Below are 25,000 nucleotides of genomic sequence, written 5' to 3' on the forward strand. Positions count from 1 at the left end.
CCAGAACCACTGGTGATCTTTTAACTTTTCAGTTTCATACTGTAAGTACATCACAAATGATAGATAAGTGCAATGGGGTGGCAGTGGTAACATGTCTGCAGGTTTAATTAAAAGTAAAATGTATGATATTAAGGGTTGCCTCAGATTCAGTACCATATACTGAGCAGGAATTGTCAGTAAGCTGTTGTATTAGAGTTGGAATAACTATCTACAGATGAACTATTGTCAAATTCTCACAATAAGGAATCAAGGCTAAGATTAAAGTTAACTACACTTCAAGTTGGAAGACCTTTGACACATTCCCAACTTATGCTGTTGGGGAGGAAACAGAGGTTGGAGTTCAAAACCCACAAGAGCCAGGCAACCATTTCCAAAGCACTGTCTGTTTATTATCCCTGAAATAATATTTGAGCATGCTATAGGAATGGATGTGTTTATTTATTGGAAAGTAGAGTTTAATAAATTGGTAAATAGGGTGATAAATAATATCATAATAAAAATGGTGGAGGATCTGTGATGATGTTTTAATGAAGAAACGATGAAGAGAATGAGTATTATAGAAGAAAGAAGTGCAGAAAAAAGAAACAAACAGAGAGAGGAAAAGCATGTTATTAATGTAAACACAAATGTCTAAAGAATGATGAGAATTGGGGGGGGGGCAATATAGAAGGACTATAAGAATCTAACAAAAAGAAAAATATCAGTATATGAAGGCACCCTAGAGAAGGAGATGGTTATGGGGATAAAGGAAGAGCAGCAGCTGTTATTCATGTATATATTGTAGACCATGCAAGGAATTGACAAGAGACTGAGTTACTGGAACAGAAGAGAGATAAGTTTGAAAATGCTACACATCATGTGACTCTATCAATTTTCTGTGTTTATAAGGGCAATATTTAAAACCTGTCCCTATTTTTGGGCCTTTCACCCATTATTACTTTAGGCTTTATCCAGAGTTCCTGGACTAAGAGGTAAAGATGTATGTCTGCATCTCCTGAAAGGATTTGAGCTCCTTGTCATTTGCTCCATGGGAAAGTCTCTAACCTTAAGTCACTTTCTACTTGCCCCAGCTGTCACTGATATCTACCCCTCCTTATACTCCCCTTCCCAGTCCCATCTGTATCGTAATCTTGATGATAAAGTCTTCACATAAACTGCTCTTCAGTTCTGATTACTACTGATGTGCCCTTCTCTTCCTCCTCCATGCTTTGCATATATGGCTTTCCCCTTCTCCTTACTTCTGTTTCTACCTTTCCCTCCAACTCTGTCTTGCTTATTACTCCTTCTGTTATATGCACCACATTTACTGTCATCATATAGCTTTAAAAACTGGCATATCCCAACCCTCTTCCTGACTACCTGCTCTAAATCTGTCCTTCCTTATTCTTGCCACCTTATCTACCAGAAATGTTCTGCCACCATCTTAACTATCTTTCTCTAAGGGAAAATGGCAAATGTCTCACCATGCACACCCCCCTGATGTACTATTCTCATCCATAAAGTCCTTATCATTCCCCTTGTCAGACTTACCCTTCCATTCTGTTTCTCTACCACTGCTTTTCTCTCACTGATTCCCTCAAGTTACCCTGTATCAACTCTTGCTCAGTAAGAAAGGCTTTCCACCTAAAATACTTTACTTGCCCCTTTCTGTATGGCAACACCATCCCTATTTTCTGCCTTTCCATCTGACAGAGCAGCTGACTTCTTCATGTGAAATTTCATCTTTATTCCCTACCAAATTTCCTTAACATCTCAGTTGTCCCTGTAGCTATGTCCCAGTGTACATTAATAACATCAGACTTTCACCCACATATAAATGAAAGTTACTCTTATCACAGGCCTTCTTTATTTCCATTATTGTAAAGATACAATTATCAAAACAATAATGGTGACACTAAGTAACTCTGGCTTGCCTTCCTTTCAGTCAACTGACCATTAACAGTTACCTGCAACCACATTAATATTCAGAATTTTAACTTCTTTAAGCAACCTCTGTACTAAACTGTTGCCCACCAATATGCAGAACACAAATCCCAAATCCACAGAAGCAAATGCCTTCTTAGTATCAGTTGGTAACACCTACTTGAACTTTTTCTTTGCCCATTTTCTCAAACTAATTCTCATTAATGCTCTTTCAAAGACCTTTTGTTAATAAGGCCTACCTCATCCTTGCCAACTAACTTACCTAAAGACCTACCTCATCCTTATCCACTAACTTAACTAAAGCCCTATGTCATCCTTATTCACTAACTTAACTAAAGCCCTACCTCATCCTTATCCACAAACTTAACTAAAGCCCTACGTCATCCTTATCCACTAACTTAACTAAAGCCCTATGTCATCCATATCCACTAACTTAACTACAGCCCTACCCCATCCTTATTCACTAACTTAACTAAAGCCCTATGTCATCCTTATCCACTAACGTACCTAAAGCCCTACCTCATCCTTATCCACTAACTTAACTAAAGCACTACATCATCCTTATCCACTAACTTAACTAAAGCCCTATGTCATCCTTATCTACTAACTTAACTAAAGCCCTACGTCATCCTTATCCACTAACTTAACTAAAGCCCTATGTCATCCTTATCCACTAACTTAACTAAAGCCCTATGTCATCCTTATCCACTAACTTAACTAAAACCCTACGTCATCCTTATGCACTAACTTAACTAAAGCCCTACGTCATCCTTATCCACTAACTTAACTAAAGCCCTACATCATCCTTATCCACTAACTTACCTAAAGCCCTACGTCATCCTTATCCACTAACTTAACTAAAGCCCTACGTCATCCTTATCCACTAACTTAACTAAAGCCCTACGTCATCCTTATCCACTAACTTACCTAATGCCCTACCTCATCCTTATCCACTAACTTAACTAAAGCCCTACATCATCCTTATCCACTAACTTAACTGAAGCCCTACCTCATCCTCATCCACTAACTTAACTAAAGCCCTACCTCATCCTTATCCACTAACTTAACTAAAGCCCTACCTCATCCTTATCCACTAACTTAACTAAAGCCCTACGTCATCCTTATCCACTAACTTAACTAAAGCCCTACGTCATACTTATCCACTAACTTAACTAAAGCCCTACGTCATCCTTATCCACTAACTTACCTAAAGCCCTATATCATCCTTATCCACTAACTTAACTAAAGCCCTACGTCATCCTTATCCACTAAGTTAACTAAAACCCTACGTCATCCTTATCCACTAACTTAACTAAAGCCCTACGTCATCCTTATCCACTAACTTAACTAAAGCCCTACCACATCCTTATCCACTAACTTAACTAAAGCCCTACCTCATCCTTATCCACTAACTTAACTAAAGCCCTACGTCATCCTTATCCACTAACTTAACTAAAGCCCTACGTCATCCTTATCCACTAACATAACTAAAGCCTTACCTCATCCTTATCCACTAACGTAACTAAAGCCCTATCTCGTCCTTACCCACAAACTAGTACTTCCTTTAGCCTCATTGCCTGATTCTTGTAAATACTTTGGCATCTTTAGCTGTGGAGTGACAATGGCTGATAGTTTGCTGAATTCTGTGAATCATTCTTGCCTTTTGGAACACAGTAACTTCTGTATCTTTAATAGACATGCTTAACACACACACCCTTCCATTATCCCTAGAAACGCATTAACCATGTTCTCTGTTATAGTGCCTTTTAGTTTAGAAGTCCAAGTTAAACCATCTAGATCCATCATTTCTACCACCTTAAACTACCTAATCACATTTTGCACTTTCTATTTCATGACATCCTTATCTAAGCCAGCATTGTGGACCTCACTCAGCATCAGTCATCACCAATTTTCATCTAATAGCTGCACCCTGTCTTCCTTCTTTTTCTAATGTAGGCTCTGACAAAATTCCCTAAACCATTCCAAACTCTCCCCCATCATGCATACCCTTGACCTATCCATTTTACGAATTACTTTGGCGCTTCCAAGATGCCTCTTATCTTTCATATTCAGTGCCAGCCACATTCCATCTCTATCATCCTTTGTCCACAAACTGCATTAATCTTAACCATATCTACCGTCACATTGCTACATATTTGCTTTTTAATTTGCATTTAAGACTTCCACCTCCCCAACATTTACCTCAGTTTCTCTCTGTTCTTTGATGTAACTGCATCCTCTGTAAGTTCTCTAATCTACCCCTTCTCTCCATCTCTTGTTTCTGGAGTTGCTTTAACTTTTTTCTCATCCTACCTCTCGACAACCTTCAACTTATCACATGCTAGGGTGGTCTTTACCTTTCCATTCCATCTATCTCACACAGACATTACTGAACCATATCCACTGTATGCTGAACCCTTGCAGAATTCTTTCACTTCCCCCTAGCCTCTCTTAACCTCTCTACCTTCCCATTTCAAGTAAAAATGCAAGTGATCAGAAATATATCTCTCACCTTTTTCTAGCATTGTAGTCTCCCCATAACCACATTTACCAAAAAACTATTATAATCAGATGCTTGTTTTCTTCATGAAAAATTAAACATGCCCTTCTTCATGTGCACCAGCCTTTAGGCATCTATTACCTAGCACTTGTCTCTACCCTGACTCACCATTTTCCGACACTTTACATGTGTCTCTTTCATCCAAAACATCTTTTCTATCACTCCTAGAAAAACATGAAGTCTCCTATCACCATCCTATCCCACTTCTTCCTCAGTCCCTCCAGATTTTGAAGATCTCCATAAACATCATCTCTACTCTTTATGTGGTCTGTGCATTGTCTATATCTAAACTCATATCTCTATCTGTACATGTAATATATAGACACATACATACATACACACACACACACACACACACACACACACACACACACACACACACACACACACACACTCACACACACACTCGCTCATTGACACACACACACACACACACACACACACACACACACACACACACACACACACACACACACACACACACACACACACATATGTTTAATTTGATAGTCGAGTTAAACTTGCTGACTGTACTCTCTTTTCATGTTATTTCAGGACTGCATTATCAACCACAGCATTGCTTATTTCTGCCAGGAATCACCTATAAAAAGGATACCTCTTATGACCCAGCCTGCAACATGAGAGGCTTATGGCTAGCAAATGAATAATGTAATGAAATGAACTGTGACAATCCCACCACACATGGGTATATGTTCCACACACACACACACACACACACACACACACACACACACACACACACACACACACACACACACACACACACACACACACTCGCTCACTGACACACACACACACACACACACACACACACACACACACACACACACACACACACACACACACACACACACACACACACACACTCACTGACACACACACACACACACACACACACACACACACACACACACACACACACACACACACACACACACACACACACTCACACAAACACACACAGACACACACTTCCCCACCATGTTATATGGTCTTTCAGAATGACAGAAAGCTCCTGTTCAAACACTAATAAAGTATAACATTCAATGACTTTTCAGAACCTCTTAAGCCTGCCTGTCTGTGAGTTGGTGCAGAGGGTTAAGACTGTGAGCTGTAGCTGCTATGGTACAGGGTTTGATTCCCTTAGCTTTCACTTGCCTACTGTGTGACCCTGAACAACTGAGATATTCTCCTCAACACTAATGTGATTCAAAGCAGTAGTTGCTAGCCATGATATGAGCAATTTGTGAATTTTGCATGCATGTAAACCTTCCCTGTTAAGTTAGAACTCCAACTTTGCCAGAAGGCCACTCTGAACATGATGGACAGATCATACACATAAGCTAAAATATTTAAGGAGAAATAATAGTAAAATCCAATATCTGCACCAAAAAATTAATTAATTCAATGCTTAAACAAAGTGAACACCTCTTCTTCACATCAGAAGGATATTGGATGCATTAAATGAATAAATTGATTGTTGTTGGACATTTATGTTGGCCTTGACCTTTAACTTTAGCTGAGTGTAGTGGCCATAAAGACGTGAAGAATGAATAACTGGTGGTGTCCTTTTACAGACTGGCATTCTTAGAATAAGGCATAATGAATGTATGGTCTTCTTTCTCTGCTGTAACTTGCTATATTTTAATGCATGCAGTTATAAAAATATTAAATTGGAAATATTTATGCTGTGAAAAAAAAACATAAGAGACTAAGAAACAATAATTAAGAAAGAATAATATACTACTTATATGCAATTTTAAATGCAGGATTTGATATATGAAAAATGACAATGAAAACTTAAGCTACTGCTTGATATCATAGCTTAGGTAGATTGCCTCAGAAATGTACTTTAGTGGATTGGGTTCACTTGATAGCAGGAGCCTGTTATTTCATTTTTCATTACAGTTTGTACTGACTGCTGAAGCATGCTGCTTGCTTGCCCTTAGGTGACCTCCATGGGAAGTTGGACGACCTTCTCCTCATATTCTACAAGGTAATTCTCTGAATGATTAGACTTTGTGAATGAATAAGAAACCAAGAAGTACTAATTCAATTCTAAACAGTGACAGACAACTTATGGGCAATAAGCCATTTTATTCTGGCAAAGGTCTTTGTGCAGATGACCTGAAAATGACAGTGCTAAAAAAATGTCATATATTTAATATTATTTATCCTGGCTGCATGTGATATTCCATGTCAAGAGTTATGCAGCCAGTCAATGGCTTCACTAGAAATTAATTCTGAACTAATGGGTCATTTGCACAACAGGGCCACATATCTTCCAGTATCCATTCTCTTTAGCCTCTTCCTACATGCTGGTGTCATCCATATCTTCTGAAAATGTTTATGTTTTCTTGTGTTTATTTGAGGCAACAGATATGACATTATGAACCATGAGTCAGTAACCATTCACATGGGTTTATGTAAGCATTAGACCTTTTGTCTTCTTTCAGTTGATTTTGTACATACACAAAGATCTTAGGCAAATCTGTCCTAGCATGCCCTATGTAAAATTTACAGCATTAAGACAGCTTTGCTACTATCAAAAATGCTTATAGTTTACTGTAGAAAGTGGATATCACACTAGTGCAGACATAGGTTCAGAGTTTTGCATTATACAAGCACTGTAAGTACTATAACATATGTGATTATGCATTTTTAATAAACATCAAAAAAAAAACAAAAAAACTAATACCTGCCATAAAGTTAAATGTTTTGACATGGTATAACAGCTATAATAACTATTAGATATGGAAAATATATTAGATTTATTTGCTCCTGACTGATGGATTTGAATCCTTGGGACTTTACACTGGAAGCAAACTTATTAGCTGTTTGCAGACCCCATGCATAATTTCCAACCCTGGCAGGTGTTATAAGTGTATTACTATCACATTGTTTGTTCTGTCTTGTGACTGTAATTATGTCTGTACTTAACAGCCTTAAAGCATATCTATTTGCAGTAAATGCATCAAACCCAAAGCTGCCTAATAAATATTTTGCATTTTAAGTATATTCATTTTATTTTATGGTTTATAAAAGTTGTATCCAATTTTGTAGAGTTCTCAGATAATGTTTTCTCCTTCAGAGGGGGATTACTGTTTTGTGCTTTTCATTCTGTTGAATACAAGTGTGACGCTCGTGCCCTGGCCCAGCAATTAAGAAGCCTCAGTACTCATCACTAACACCAGAGAGGGCATCTGATATAGGAGAAAGGATAACAAATACACACAGTAAATTTCCCTTAAGAGCACACAGAGATCACAGTCAGTCTGGGGCTGGTTGCTCCCTTGCTCTCCGGGTCCCCAGTAAGACTCCCCACTGGCACAGCTATAGGGTCCAGATCTCAGCCTAGCTGGCAAGCTAACCTCCAGTACCCTCTCTGTCCAACCAGTGCTTTGTGTTCCTGCCCAAGTAGCTGACACACACACACACACACACACACACACACACACACACACACACACACACACACACACACACACTTTGAGATAAGTATTTATACAACTTCACAGACACTCCTGGGAAAGGCTGACACAGATTCTCCAGCTGTGCCCCTATACACAGACTAGTAATTCCTGCCACCACCAGCTAATAGTTATCAGCTACCCAAAGGCCCTTAAAAGGGTGTCCAATTATTACTGTGCAATATTATTATCCAATAGTAGTGTAACTGTGCAATCAAGGCTTATTGGAAGGGCTTAGTGCAGGATCACTTATAAGCATGCAATGTACTTTAGAGCTTAAATTATCTCTACATAAACCAGCCACAGTTGAAAAGGGTTTAAAAAATATGGTACTTACGTATTATCGCAACCAGATTTTTACGAAGCCATAACTGTCATTGTTCTCGCAAAACGAGTCTGTGTAATACTGAAAACAGGTGTTCAAAATCCTAACTACTATTGTTTAATATTGTTTAGGCAGCAGTACTTGAAGTTACTAGTCTGTGACTTTTAGGTCTATAAGGCTTACTTACTTTTTTTTAAGTTTACTTATTTTTGGCTTCATAGTTTGTAAGTTGAGTGATGATCGTGCGTTAAGGCAGTTATTCTTCTGCTGTGGCTTGTTTGTATCACTGTAAAATCCTATCATTGAAAAGGGAAGTTCCCCATGCTGCATGGTTTTTACCTGTGCTGTCCCTCATAAAAGCTTTTTTTCCCCAAATCACTAAGCATTGCCGTCACTCATGTAAATCACCGAGCATTGCAGTCAGTGAGCAGTGGCATGCATTACCATTTCATACTATGTGAAAAGTGGCTGTGATGCCAGAGCAATGTTTTTAATAGTACAGAACAATTTACATTGCTTATATGCATTGTACTTAAATGAAATTATTGACCTAAATTAATTATTTCTATAATTATCTACTTCAAACTTCTTGTTAACATTTCTGCTGTGTTTATGTATACACTCTTTTCACAAGAACAGTGAAAGTTATGGCTCCATAAAAATCTGGTTGCGATAATATGTAAGTACCAAAAATATTTAATAATAAATACTAAACACAAGACAATACTACTACACCACAGTGCCATTCAAGAGTTCATAGATCACACAGAAACTTAAAATAATTCAGTAGTACAGTTCTGACATAACAGAAAAACACTTAGTCTAATCTTTTCTAATTCTTATCTGTTGCTACAAGAAAACATACTTCTAAAGTAACTTACTTACATAGAGCATTAAGGCAGTGCTGAGTTGGATAGTCAGACAAAAATGCTTAATAATCTCTGGTTCTCACTGTTTAAATTGTTATTGCAGTTCTGATAAACATTACATCATCTTTTTACACTTTTCTGGTGTTCCCAGGCTACACATTAACTACATTTACATTTTTAACATCTCCCTTTTGTCATCTTGCAGCTAGCCAGGAACAGAGCAATAAAATACATTTGCATATTTAAATCTAGCAATTTAACTCTTAGTTAAAACAATAGAACGAATGTGCTAGTCCAGACAAAATGACTCCGAGCTCTGGAGATCAAAAGGATCAAAGGATAGATTTGAAATAATTTTAACTTCAAAAGAAAGATTTGAAATGCTTGACTTAGTTTTGCTTACAGCAGATGGCAATTTTGCAACAATCTTGAAGTTCAACATTTTAGTATTTTCTTTCATTTAAGGAAAAAAGTTTGTAGTTTATATCCATATTTACAAATGACAGTTATGTACCAAATTCTATTTGACTAGGCTGGCAGCCTTCACCCATCTTCCCCAATCTTCACAAGTAGTTTTGGATTTTGTAAAACTAAGCAGTGTTTTAGTGCCTTTATGATTGTAGGGAAACATGCAACTATTATAACACTTTGATCATTTGAACTCTCAATTCCTTTCAGGCATTCCTTCTGTAAATATTCTAAGGACAAGTATAAATCTAGAAGTTTGTATCCCCTGATATTCTAAGAAATATTAATTTGCATAAATATACTGTAGAAATGAACTGTTGGAGAAGAAGGGGAAGATGGAGGAACAAGAGAATGTAAATTTTCCAGAGGAAAACAATGGGGAAATAATTGCATTACTTTGACTATGACATGACGTAAAAATACTGACAGAAAGATATGGTGAGCTTTTTTGTTTTATCTGCTTAAAGACTGCAGCTACCTTATGGTTCCTAGGTTCATAGGTTTATACTAGGCTAATGACCACCAGGGACTTTACAAGCCTAGCCATGCAACCCAAACCAGTTTTATCCCGGAGTTCCTTGAATGTCTCTATGGTCGGGTATGTTAGTAAAGACATAGATAAGGGTTAAGGGGGGGGGGGGTTGTGATATTTGGGGATTAATTTACTTACTGTTGAAGTCTGTTCATCACGGACATGGAGGTCAGACCAGGGATGAATTTCCAATTTTCCATCTTAAGGTCCAGCTTTCTTTTGAATAGGGTTGGGGATGAATTCTGCTATTTTATAGCATGGAAATCCTTTGAAACACATATATGTCCCTTCCACATGTTCTGTTTATGTCACAGGCAAAGTTGAGATCCTTTGAGTTAGTGTTCCTGGTGCTCTTTACCTTGTAGATGTGCAAGAAATCCATCATAGCTGGATCATAGGATGCCTTATTTGTTATGCATAGATCACATCTCAGTAACCTGTAGGAGACTGAGTACAGGGGTAAGGGGTTAAGAAAATCTGTGTAGAACAGGGTATTCATACACTGGATTCCTCTGGTGAGGAACCTTTGAGGGCATTCCAGCTGTTGCAAGTACCTGGTTAGGTACATGCCAAAGGGGCATTGTACTCAGTTTATGGTCTGATAAGGGCTGGGTAGAGTGGTACTATAACTTCCTTGGACCTGCATGCCATACCATTGCTTATGAGATGGGCAGCAATAAATGATTTTCTTACTATCTTGGCTACATGTTGATTGAATACCAGATTACTGTCTACATATATTCCCAGATCCCTAACTATTGGGACAACTCTTTGAGGAATTTTATTGATGAAATAATTACTTTGCTTGGACAATTTTCCAAAGGGCACTGTAATGCATTTCTTTGCGATGAGTTTTAATCTGTGATTTTTGCACCAGTCATAGGATGTTGGTGTCATGGGGGGAATCTACGATAGCTCCCAATTTGGTGAACAAGAGGCCTTTGACATTAGACTTGACTTACAAAAAGTAGATGCCAAACAAGAGCAGGTACAAGATGGAGCCCTGGGGTACTCCACTGAAGACTGGTCACTTGGTGGAGGTGGTCTCACTAATCCTGACTTCTTGTCAACAATACTTGAGTAGAGTACTGGCATTGAACTCCTTGGCCAAGCCAAGGTAGGTGGTATGCAGCATTTTCCATTCATCTATAGCCATGGTAACCCTTTCAAAGAACCAGGTTAAGTAGGCAGGACCTTCCCCTAACAAAGCCAAACAGGGATAGGTCCAGTTTCGGTTGATCGCCAATGCCCTTGTTGATCATTTCCATGATAATCCATTACATGGATTTGCAAATTTGACTTGTTAAACTGATGGATCTTTAGTTCCTGGGTTCAGCTGATGGTCCATCATTATGAAATGGGGTGATATTTGTGGTCCTCCATTCACATGGCACATAAGCAGTTTGGAGGCTGCAGCTGAAGAGTGCATCAAGTGCTCCTGCTAGGTCCTGTTTTAGGCTATTTATGAGGCAACTGGGGATATTGTTGGGGCCTATTTAAGATTGTTTTTGGCCTTAGTGAGCACCTCCAGGAATTGCTCCCTGCTGATAGTTGGGAGGTATGCTAGAACAGATTTCACAGTGGGTAGTGTGGAGAATGGGGAATGTAGTTAGAGCTAATTTTATCAGTCAGTAGATTTGCTATGTCACCCGGTCAGTGAAGTTTGTGCCATTTACCACCAGCTCTGCACTCTGTTGGGTATTACCTTTAAGGTGCCTGACATAGCTGAGGAAGGCCTTGTGATTCTCCTTAGCCTGGGAAGGTGTCCTAATCTCAGAACTGGCCTTGTTGGACTTTATTAGACCTCTTGGTTTGCTGTTTAGGTGAATCAGATAGCTCTTCTCTCTATGACAGTTGTTCCTTCTGATTTTGGCCATGACATTTTTTTCTTTTGTTATACAGCCTGTTAAAGTAAGGATTCCACCATTGTGGTTTGATTTTGTTGTTAGATCTGGGCTTACATTAGTCCACAGTCTTATTTCATATGTTCCAAGCTTTGTAAATATCACTGTTCTCTAATCATAAGAGACAGGAAAATGTTCACTCCCTTCAGAAGCATAGCTGGCTCAACCAGGGACCTGTGCCAGTACCATGAACCGGCACCCTACATAGGTTCATAGGTTCATAGGTAGGTACTAGGCTATTGGCCCTAGGGCCTATATAAGTCTACCCAAAGGTACCCTGGCTTTCGCCACCCAAGAAAATTATTTTCCTGTGCCACTGTCGAGCAGAGCCACAGAAGTGATCCCCGGGGTGAATTTCCTATCTCCCATCCAATCATCAAGATTTTTCTTGAAGAGTGCTAATGAGGAGCTTTGTTTGATATAGATAGGAAGTTTGTTCCAGAGTATGGGAAGTCTCTGGGACAGGAATCTATCCCTCCAACATGTTCTGTTTATTGTGGTGATGAGGTTTAGGTCCCTAGAGCGTGTAGCTCATAGGGATTGGGATTTCTTTAAGTGGAGCATGTCTAAAAGCTCTGGGTGTGACATAGCTTTGTGTGTTAGGCAGAGATCGCCTCTGAGTAGGCGATATGCAATGGAGTAAAGCTGCAGTTTTTTGAGACGGTCTGCATAGGGCATCTCTTTGAGGCCAGTAATCCTCTTTGTGAGGTATTTCTGTGGCCTTTCCAGTTGTTATAGATGTCTTGTGAGGTACATACCAAAAGGGGCATTGCACTCTATAATGGGTCTAATGTGTGATGAGTAGAGGGGAACAATGACCTCTTTTTTCCTGGATGAGAAACCTTTTGTGATGAGGTGTGCCACATAGAAGGATTTCCTGACTACTGTGGTGATGTGATTATCAAAGGAGACACTACTGTCCACCTGTGTCCCAAGGTCTCTTATCACACTTTCGGTGTTAAGTAGACTACCACCTATGTGGTTGTTCATGGGTACTGAGTTTTTAACAAAAGGGATGACAATGCACTTTTTGGCATTGAGCTTGAGGCTGGGGATATTGTTGGTGCCTATTTACAAACACTTTACTGTAATAAGCTGATAGCTACATTGTATATCAGATAGATCAATGCCTTCCCAGAGCTCTTCCATTGAATAGCAAAAAAAAAAAATCCATTCCAACCAGGTGAACAGATGCATGGCATGCCCCCCTCCAACCTGACCCAGCCATACTTTTTTTTTTACTTTTAAAATGTAGCAAGCAGTTGGTGTAGTTTAGATCAGACATGGAGTGCTACAGTGCTCAGGTTTAATTGCAAATGTAATACTGGCTTGTAGCAGCAGATATTGCATTAAAGAGAGATTTGGATAGGCTGATTACCCCCCTCCCCCCAACATTTTGCACCCAGGGCAGTTTCTCTTCTTGCCCTGCTCTAGCTATGTTACTGACTTCTCTCAGTAATTGACCAAGACTGGTTGGGAATTAGTGTGGCTACAAGAAAATTTGATTTGTAAACAGGTATGGCCTTAATGAGAAAGACCTCATTATCATATCTTTAGCATGCCTGCGAATCCCACATTAGCACCATTAAACCTAATGTTCATGCCAGGTGGCACCTCTATCACATTAGCAAAGACACCCTCCCACATACACACTCACACACACACACACACACACACACACACACACACACACACACACACACACACACACACACACACACACACACACACACAAACACACACAAGGATCCACTATTTTGATTCCCAGTCTTGCCCCCAAGTGTGACTCCGACCACTCAGACAGACAAATGCTTACTGACACATATTCATGTAGATTCATTCATGCAGGATTTGACATACATACATACATGTAACACACACACACACACACACACACACACACACACACACACACACACACACACACACAGAAGGATACAGTATTTTGATTCCCAGTCTAACCCCCAAGTGTGACTCCCACCACTCAGACAGAGAAATGCTTACTGACACATATTCATGTAGGTTCATTCATGCAGGATTTGACATATATACATGTAACCCTCCTGCACACAAAAACACATTTGTTGCAATTGTCATTACACCTCTAACTTATCTGCAAACATAACTGCTCCAAACATGAATCTAAGTTAAACTCAGTAAAGTAACCCATCACACAGTTACCCTTAATGTACCACCTCTAACATACACAATAGAGCTCTAGCACTCGCTGCTTACTAATATAAACTCTTTTAACATCTCATTCCTTCCACACACCCCTTCATCAACTCAATTACAAACCTTCCTATAAAACAGTATTCCAAGTTACCTCAAGTTTCTAACAAACACCTAATATAATTAGCCATCTTTTTTATATTTATAAACATTACTGCATATAATACTGTATACATCTGTATTTTTCTTTGTAAACAGTACATTGTATAATACAGTACACAGTTGCTTGCCACTATAATTTCACCTGGTGGAATAGAAAACATACGAACAGCAAATTAATAGACAATCATATCATACCATCTCTTTAAGATCAATAACTGTAAACATATCAATAATTCTTTCCTCTCTGCCTCTCTGTTTTAGATCAACAGTAGTCCAGTTCTCTCTACAACACTCCCCATCCAAAAACGTTCTTCTAAATTATTCTCTCTCTTCCATAGCTAACCATGATGTCCATCGTTATTACAATAGTACTACTCTGTTAAGTACTTGATATACCCTTAACAACTACTTCTGAAGGGAAAAAAATTTCCACCAGCATGCCTCAAATTTTTAAAATTCACTATACAAATGGCAGTTGTAACAAATATGCTACTAATATGTAATTCTAGAGAAACAAATCCCTTCTTGATCTACTCATCACAAACATACTACACAAAATAACAGACATCCATGCTTCCTCCCTCCATGACTGCCCACTGTCCCTTAGCATTCAAACTGATCTTACACAACAAACCTCTAAACTCTGTCACATCTCTGGTTAAACAAGAGTTAATCAACACATAACCGCAGGTTCTCCTACACACCAACAGCCATGGTATCCAGGCTATCAGCTTCACATCCATGTTATTGAAATTACAGGAAAAACATTTCTCTAAAATTACCAGATTTAAAAAAAAAACAATCAAAACAATTGGTTTACCAAGAATTAAAGTATTTACACAAATGAAGGACACAACCTGGCAAAATGGAAACAACTTCTCAGATCATAAAATATGGATAAACTTATCACTTTTGAATCCATGTCAAAAAGTCACAAAAAACATAAAGAAACTTCCTCCAATTCACAGAAAATTAAAAAAAAAAAAATCAGTAAGACAGTTTTGGTGCATCATCGACCATGTTATTGTATACACCTTAAAAAAATCTTCCAGACCAAAATACTATCCTTACCACCTTTGGCAAACTCACTCAATTAGAGTTTCTCAACAAATTATCTATGTCTCCTTATCTACAATACAGCCTTAAGAATTTCACATCCTTAATCAGTTTTCACGCCTTACACCATCCTTCTTTTTTAAAACTATCAAAATCAAATAAATAGAAAAAAAACATATTGATGATATCACATCAAATGCACCCACTAGTACAGAAGAGTTGCTGCCCTGCTTTATAATGTGATGAAAAGAACAACTTCTTCCCCTTCATCACCCGTTTAACCACCATTAAACTAATTTTAAACAAGTTAGACCTTAAAGCCAGAAACATTAGAACTATTATCCTTTCTGCCCACCCTAAACAAACTCATTGAAAAGCTTTTGTGTGGTATTGGACCGCTAAGCTAGAAACTCCCTAATGTAAATATTTCTTTTTGTATTCTGTATTTGTTTTTTATGGATTTCTTTCTTAAAAATAGTCAACTTTCCATTTCAAGAACTCTGAACTCTGCATGCTTTCTTTAAAGAAAAAAATTTGCTGACTTGGCTGGGCTATTTTGAAAACAGCCTGGCCTTTATGTCTATCCACATACTGAGTAATGTGACTGTGCCTTATTACTGGTCCTCCTGCTGTTCTGGAACATGGGGTCAGCCTTGCTAAGCTGGCTACTTCAGTTGCTAGATGAAGCAGCAAACAACCTTATTGACTGGCTTAGGCTGCATCAAGTGACTGGTGCCAGTAGCAGTCTGAGTCAAAAGTGTAATGACAGAAGAATTACTTGTAGATGGGACTGTGAGATAGGAAGAAAGTGTTTTAATAGTAATTTGCAAGCCACTGTCGGACAGTATGCATTTCAAGTGTCTGTGTGTGTGTGTGTGTGTGTGTGTGTGTGTGTGTGTGTGCGTGAGTGCGTGTGTGTGTGTGTGTGTGTGTGTGTGTGTGTGCGGGTCCCATTCAAAAGACCGAAACGCCGATTCCCCGACGTGGAAATCGCCGACGCCAGATGACCGACAGGTACGTATACCGACAGGGTGATTCGCCGACAGTGGAAAGACCGACAAGGGTAATCTGCGATCGTGACCCGGTAAGTGTGCGACAGTGACGGAGGTAGGAGTGGTCAGGTAAGTGAGTTAGGGTTAGGGTGCAGGTAGGTGATGTGTACGTTAGTGTCGGAGCTTGGGCTAGGGGTGTGTGAGTTAGGGTTAGGGTGCAGGTAGGTGATGTGTACGTTAGTGTCGGAGCTTGGGCTAGGGGTGTGTAAGTGAGTTAGGGTTAGGGTGCAGGTAGGTGATGTGTACGTTAGTGTCGGAGCTTGGGCTAGGGGTGTGTAAGTGAGTTAGGGTTAGGGTGCAGGTAGGTGAAGTGTGCGATAGTGTCGGACCTTAGGGTTAGGGTTTGGGTCAGGGCTAGTGTGTATGGTATGTAGTGTCGCGTGTTGTTTACGTTCCGTGTGTCGGTGATTTGGTGTTCGGTGTTTTGCGTTGTCGGGTTTGTGTCGGGTTTGTGTGTTTTCGGTTATTTGGCGTCGGTGAGTTTTGTGTCGGGGAATCGGCGTGTCGGTGTTTAGAAGTAGACCCGTGTGTGCATGTGTGTGTGCGTGTGTGTGTGTGTCTCTGTATGCATATGCATGTGTAGTGGGGTTGCAATAAGTTGCACTTAATGGGTCTGACAGCAATGAGTTGTATTACATTAATGTGTTCATTAATTGCATACTCATTCATCTGATTGCAGTCAGATGTCTACTGTGACTGTGTGCACAGTCATACAGGTGTTTATCTTTGGTGGGCCCACCTATTTGTGTAAGTGTGTGTGTGTGTGTGTGTGTTTTATACGGGAGGGTTACAATGGGTTGCACTGTACACGTTTAACAGAAGACAGTAGAAATATATTACTGTAGCCATTATTTATCATTTATTCATTCATTTCATAATAAACAGCCATTTAATGTGTACACAGTCAAAAAAGTGGATGTAGTTTCTTGGTACTTCTGTTATGTGTTTGTGTGTGTGTGTGTGTGTGTGTGTGTGTGTGTGTGTGTGTGTGTGTGTATGTGTGTCTCTGCATGCAGGTGGATTGCAATGCTGAAACACATTTATTTATTGACATTTGTTGACTGGGAAAGTCCACTGGGTCAGAAACCCAGGATAGAAAAGCTCCACAAACATTTTTATTGCAGAGTACTTAAAAATAGAGGATGAACATTAGACTGAGTAGAACTTTATATTGCCTATTAGTGTATAAAATACAGTAATTAACAAATAAAAACATTCAAATATATTTGCAGTTTGATTCACTTTATGTAGTTCTTTAAAATATGTAAGAGACCATAGCAATTGCTTAAGAGAAGATAGAATAGAATATATTAGATGGTAAAGAGAAAGTTCATAGTTTTTTGAGAGGGGTTACTTAGTGAGGGAATGGAAAAGAAAGAATAGTTAATTTATATGTTTATTAATTCATTTTATCACAGTCAGACATCTGAGGTGTACACAGTCAATAAAGTGGTTATAATTGTGTGTGTGTGCATGTGTGTTTGTGTGTGTGCATGTGTGTTTGTGTGTGTGCATGTGTGTGTGTGTGTGTGTGTGTGTGTGTGTGTGTGTGTATAAGGGGTTTGAAGTAGGTTTCTGTGGCCATTTCTTTGCATTCAGATACTGAGGTATATGCAGCCAACAAAGTAGGTACAACTGCTCGGTCCAGTGGATGTCTCTGTATAAAAGTGAGCCAGACTGACCCTGATATCATTTGATTAAGTTAAGCATTCATTATTCTAGATTGGCAGGGCTAATGTACATTTATGTGATGCAAGTTGGAATACGTTACTGTTGCTACTGTTTGTGTAAAACAATGTCAAATACATCATTGTGGCCACCATTTTTATCACAATCAAATTATCTGTGGTGAATACATTAACAAGATGGTTATAATTGATATTGACAAGGACTGTCAGAGGATAAAAATGACTGAGCCTGCTGCCATTTGTTCAGGTTAAATAGTCGTTAAGGTGTCTTTGCAAGAATATTGTACATTTGTGTGAGGTTAGCTGGGATAATTTATTATGTCTACTGTTTATTTGAATCACATCTGAAATACATTACTTTATACATGTCCTCCCTGTTTTTCAGGCTACCAGTTACAGCTATTGAAATTTTGTTGTAAGTTCTGTTAAATCTTTGAGCAAGTCTTGTAAATACAGTGGATATAAAAAGTGTACACACCCTTGTTAAAATGCTAGGTTTTTGTGATATAAAAAGATTAGACCACAATAAATTGTTTCAAAATTTTTCCCACCTTTAATGTGACCTATAACCTGTACAATTCAGTTGAAAAACAAACAAATATGTGAGGGGAAAAATATAAAAAAATAAAAAGTGTACAATATGCTTGTTGCATAAGTGTACGCACCCTTAAACTAATACTTTGATGAAGCACCTTTGGATTTAATTACAACATTCAGTTTTCTTAGGTAGGAGTCTATCACCATGGCACATCTTGACTTGGCAATATTTGCCCACTCTTCCTTGCAAAAGCACTCCAAATCTGTCAGATTGCAAAGGCATCTCTTTTGCACAGACCTCTTCAGGTCACCCCACAGATTTTCTATTGGATTTAGGTCTGGGCACTGGCTGGGCCATTCCAAAACTGTAATCTTCTTCTGGTGAAGCCATTCTTTTGTTGATTTGGATGTATGGTTGGGGTCATTGTCATGTTGAAAGGTGAAATTCCTCTTCATCTTCAGCTTTCTAGTAGATGCATGAAGGTTTTGGGCCAAAAGTGACTGATATTTGGAACTGTTCATAATTCCCTCCACCTTGACTAAAGTCCCAGTTTCAGCTGTAGAAAAGTAACCTCAAAGCATGATACTGCCACTACCATGCTTCACTGTGGGGATGGTGTTCTTTTGGTGATGCAAAGTGTTGTTTTTGTGCCAAATGTACCTTTTGGAATTGTGACCAAAAAGTTCAACATTGGTCTCATCAGACCATAACACACTTTTCCCCCATGCTTTTGGGGGACTTGATCTATTATTTTGCAAATTTTATCTGGGCCTGGATTTTTTTCTGTGTAAGAAAAGGCATCCGTCTTGCAACCCTACCCCATAGTCCACACATATGGAGAATACGGGAGATTGTTGTCATATGTAGTACACAACCAGTACTTGCCAGAAATTCCTGTAGCTCCTAAAATGTTGCTGTATGTCTCTTGGCAGCCTTCCTGACCAGTTTTCGTCTTGTCTTTTCATCAATTTTGGAGGGATGAACAGTTCTTTGCAACGTCACTGTTGTCCCATATTTTCTCCACTTTTTGATGACTGCCTTCGCTGTGTTCCACGGTATATCCAATGCTGTGGAAATATTTTTGTGCCCCTGTCCTGACTGATACCTTTCAACAATTAGATCCCTTTGATGCTTTGTAAGCTGTCTGCGAACCATGGCTTTTGCTGTAACAGGCAACTGAGTAAATGTCAGGAAAATCATACTAGGACAGCTGAACTTTATTTGGGGTTAATCAGAGTCTCTTTAATTGATGGCAGGTGTGTACCCAAGAAGACTGAATGCTGTAATTAAAACAGAAGGTGCTTCAACAGAGTATTAGTTTAAGGGTGCGCACACTTATGCATCAAGGTTATTGTATGTTTTTTATTTTTTACAGGTACTTTCTGATGTTAAGGTACAAATCTACCTAAACATACTTTTTACTATACATAAAGGCAAACAGATCTGTCAGGAAAATCTAAATTAAGGAGTGGATGGTGTTATTTTCCCTTACCTGAGCCTACAAGGAGCTCACACATCCTATGGTTAGTATACAGAGTTCACTGAAAGTTATATTGCTCTCCAGTATACCTATGTCCACGTGTAAAGATGCCACGTTAGAGCTTACTACTTCAACTGGACACATGGAAGTCTGACTAGTTGACTTTTAAAACAAAGAATTCTGAAACCCTATAGCTCAAATGGGGGATGTAATTATTATTACTATTATTACCCCCAAGCTATGTACTGGGGAAAGAAGAATTAAGTAGAGGTAATTTTCTGTACCATTTAAGGTGCTGCGTTTGGAAATCCTAGTTTCACATATCATTACAATATTCACTACGCTTTCCAACTTGAATATTGCAACACTCTGTGAATTCTGGAGCACAGAAGCTGAAGAGTCTGTAAATAATAAGAATCAGAAGATAGGAGCATGGACTTAATGGTGCTGGTTTATAAAGGTAATGCTCTTGCTGATGTCTAACATGACTTTACTTATTCTTCAAGAGTTCAAAACCATGGTAAACTGTTTATATACTATTATCCCCATGTATTTTTTTCTAATAACTGCTAAACATTTTCATTCACAGAATGGTCTTCCATCAGCTGAGAGGCCCTACCTCTTTAATGGTGATTTTGTAGACAGGGGACCACATTCCATAGAGATACTCATTATTCTGTTTGCATTTCTTCTAACTTACCCAAATGATTTGCACTTAAACAGAGGAAACCATGAGGATCATATCATGAACATAAGGTATGTGTTTACTTGTGTTACTTGCATCTCTAAGTAATGTCTACACATGACTGCTTTACTTCACCCATTCTCAAACTGCAGCTTTAGAACCTGTCTAATGTTGTTTATATTTTACAGCTTTTTAAGCACATTGGTTGTGTTACAAATACAGATATCAGAAATAATGAATATTCATTGAATTCTAACTTTATACATATCTCACATACCAAGCTTCATGTAAATTTCAGATTTTTAATAAATTTCTTTCAGTTCAGTTTTATTTCTCACCAAGTATCCATATCTCTTCAGGAAGTTAAATTTTATAAGGAGTGATTCTCACAATCACAGGGAAACAAACAGATTAGCTGTCATTGTTTTGCATACTATGGACTATTTTTCGGGTCTATATTAGAACATCAAGGTTTCAAACCTTCGAATGTTCTAATATCGAACCCTATGCAGCGAAAGCTTAAAAACAGATTAGCTGTCATTGTTTTGCATACTATGGACTATTTTTCGGGTCTATATTAGAACATCAAGGTTTCAAACCTTCGAATGTTCTAATATCGAACCCTATGCAGCGAAAGCTTAAAATATCAAAGCAACAGATAACCAAATTTCTTCCTAGGGAAATAATTTGGTTGTCCATTTCTGCTGCTTCGGTATTTTCAGCGCTGTCGTGGAAAGTTACGGGTCAGGTTCAGGTAAGTGTGCAATTGTGTGGATGTGAGGGTTAAGGCGGGTTAGGGTGTGGGTTAGGTATGTGTGCGATTGTGTGGACGTGAGGGTTAGGGCGGGTTAGGTGAGTTAGGGTTAGGGAGCGGGTGAGGTGAGTGTATGATAGTGACAGACCTTAGGGTTAGGGTTTGGGTTAAGGTAAGTGGATAGTTAGTGGTGTGTATATAGTTCAGTGTAGGGTTAGTTGTAAGATTTTAGGTGTATGTGTGTGGATTGCTGTTTGTTACGTGTGTTTGTGTTCTGTTGTGTGTATGTGTTTTGGAACAGTGATTTTTTTTCCCTAAGAAAAGAATCGCTTTTCTGACAGTTCGAAATTGTAAGCTTTTGCTTACATAGGGTCGATTAATCACCGTTTGCTTTTTTAAGCGGTCAGTGATCTAATATAGACCCTATTTTTCCCTACCTGAACTGCTGCTACATATAACCTTTTATCACTGACATTTTCATTCGGTTCCTTTATCTGTTAATCGGTTAAGATTCCTTATGAGTGTCTTTTTTTAATAGCGAACCAAAAGTCTAGTTATTTGACTTGCTCAAAGTCACACACCATACAAGCAGATTGGAACCATATTCAGTTCTATAGCGTAAGACCTTGTGTGCTATATTTCTATTCTTCCTCAAATGTGACAGCAGTTTTCTAGTATATAGTATATTTATTTTTTCAGTTTTTTCACAATATTGATATTGTATACATATGTATATTATATAGGGGATTTTGACCAGGTTGGTGATCATAACTCCTTTATTATGTGTTCGACACATGGATGCCAAGAAATTCACCTCAAGAATGAAACTCAGGAGGTGAATCTTGGCATTCATGTTGAGAACACATAAAACAGAGTTACAATCTGCTTACCCATTCATAATTAATTGTAAGGCATGGAGATTTACCTTCTCCATATACTACAAATTAAGCAAAGTAAGATTAAACAAAAATGAAAAAAAAAAAAACAAGAAAAAAACAAACAAACAACAAAAAATGTGATGTGTTGTTCTGGCTTTGAAAGTCAGTAAAGTAGTGGGGGAAGTGGTTGACATCTTATGTATTCCTGTGTAAGGGAAGCGATTTAACTCAAACTTCTTTGTGTACCAGCAGACAGCAGGCAGAAATGGGATTTGAAACTAAACCATTTCATGTCCTGCTGCTGCTGCTGTTCACTGGTCAGCACTGCCTGATTTTGCAAATGCAATGTTAATAGTGCCAAGGGGTGCTTGCCAATTGTTAAGCAGTCCTATAAGCATTGTTGATATCAGGTCTCAACCTATAGCAGTGATGAACCAGAATATAATTTAGTTAGTTTTTTAATAGTAATCAGGGTGTTCCACGCACTATATTGCATATGTGTGTGTGCGTGTGTGTGTGTGTGTGTGTATGTGTGTGTGTGTGAGCATGTGTGTGTGTGTGTATGTGTGTGTGTGTGTGTGTGTGTGTGTGTGTGTGTATGTGTGTGTGCGCATGCGTGCATGTCTGTGCAAGTATAGGTGCATGATATATATTTATGAATATGTTAAAAAAAATTGTTTGCAGAAACGTCATTGCAGATTACATTGATATCCGCACATTGAAGCTAACAGAGATTTATAAAAAATGTCCAAAACTACACTGATTGCAAAAGTAAAACCAAATGATTTCTATTTAAGAGAAGAAAACGTAAAAATAAATACATAAAATAAATAAATAAATAAATAACAGTGCCCTAGTATCTTCAGACATACTTTATTGGAATAGTCATTCTGCTACAGAAAGGGGTTGTGGTAAGGTAGAGTATAAAGCTTTGGTTAAGGGCAGTAGACATTTCAGGATTAAGGTTAAGGCTAACACACATGAGAAGGACAGAAAAGAGGCTTCCCTTAACAAGCACAAACTCACACAAAAAACATTAAATCTGTCATGGTTCCTTCTGAAAGTTTTGGCATTTTGGACAGTGGCGCAGGGAACTAATGGCTCTGCTGGACAGAGGCACAGGGAACTAATCTAAGGGGGTGGCGAAAGCCAACACATTCTGGCTAGGCTTATAAATGCCCTTGGGCAGATAGTCTAGTACTTACCTATAAACCTATTACAAGAAAATCAAGGTTATCAGCATTTAACACAGTACACACACTAAACAGGTATTTGCTCGACCGAGAGTCAATATTTTTTGCAAATGACTATGACTACATTTGACAAAAAAGATGATGAATGGCAAAGTTGGCAGAGTTTACTGCAGCTATACATACAGATATGTATCTCTCTATCTCTCCATCTCTATACAAGTTATCTCTGCTCTGCATACATTTTATTGTGTGGTGAAATGGTGGAATTTTCTGTCGCTGGTACAGTTTGTTGAATTATGTAAGTCAAGATTCATTATATCAACCATCACATAATTCAAGGGTTTTTGCCCTGTTTTTGCATTTGTGCAACCCTGGAGTTAGTATATTTATTTATTTATTTTACTTTACATTTGCCATTACTTTTAACCCAGCCACTGGGGATGCACAAGCCAGTGCATTTCTTTGTGCCAGTCCCAAGCCAGGATAAATGGGGAGGGTTGCATCAGGAAGGGCATCTGGCGTAAAACTTTGCCAAATAATTTCATGCGGACACCAGTAAATATTTCCATACCGGATTGGTGGAGGCCCGGGTAAACAACAACCGTCACCAGTACTGTTAACCAACAGGGTGCTGGCAGAAATTAGGCTAATGTTGGCCGAAGGAGAAGAAGAGGTGGAAGGCATGGCCGAAGGCAGGAAGAGAATAGAAAGGCTAGGACTGTGGTAGTGAGGGTCGGAACTTTGAATGTTGCCAGTATGACTGGTATAGGGAGAGAGCTAGCTGATATGATGGACAGAAGGAAGGTTGGTATATTGTGTGTGCAAGAGACCAGATGGAAGGGGAGTAAGGCTAGGTGTATTGGAGGTGGGTTCAAATTGTTTTATCATGGTGTGGATGGGAGGAGAAATGGCGTAGGAGTTATCCTGAAGGAACAGTATGCTAAGAGTGTTTTGGAGGTGAAAAGAGTGTCGGATAGAGTATTGTTTATGAAGCTGGAAATTGATGGTGTAATGATGAATGTTGTTAGTGCATATGCTCCACAAGTTGGGTGTGTGATGGATGAAAAAGAAAAAATTTGGAGCAAATTGGATGAAGTGGTGATGACTGTACCCAAGGGTGAGAGAGTGGCGATTGGAACAGATTTCAATGGGTATGTTGGTGAAGGGAACAGAGGGGATGAGGAAGTAATGGGTAGGTATGGTGTTAAACAAAGGAATGCAGAAGGTCAGATGGTAGTGGATTTTGCGAAAAGGATGGACGTGGCTGTGG

At 38.8% G+C, this 25,000-nt stretch overlaps 1 protein-coding gene across 3 annotated transcripts in view; it reads left to right on the plus strand.

The window, feature by feature from the left end:
- Positions 1-25,000, plus strand: part of PPEF1 (protein phosphatase with EF-hand domain 1) — an 829,637-nt gene that overhangs the window by 418,620 nt on the left and 386,017 nt on the right. For all 3 annotated transcript variants that reach the window (XM_044073062.1, XM_044073063.1, XM_044073064.1), the window contains 2 exons: positions 6,454-6,500; positions 20,810-20,976. In XM_044073062.1, the coding sequence (XP_043928997.1) occupies positions 6,454-6,500; positions 20,810-20,976 (214 nt within the window). The remainder of the gene's footprint in view (positions 1-6,453; positions 6,501-20,809; positions 20,977-25,000) is intronic.

The sequence above is a fragment of the Protopterus annectens genome, chromosome 5.part1 (assembly GCF_019279795.1).
Source record: "Protopterus annectens isolate FY-2018-M chromosome 5.part1, PAN1.0, whole genome shotgun sequence".
Lineage (NCBI taxonomy): Eukaryota > Metazoa > Chordata > Ceratodontiformes > Protopteridae > Protopterus > Protopterus annectens.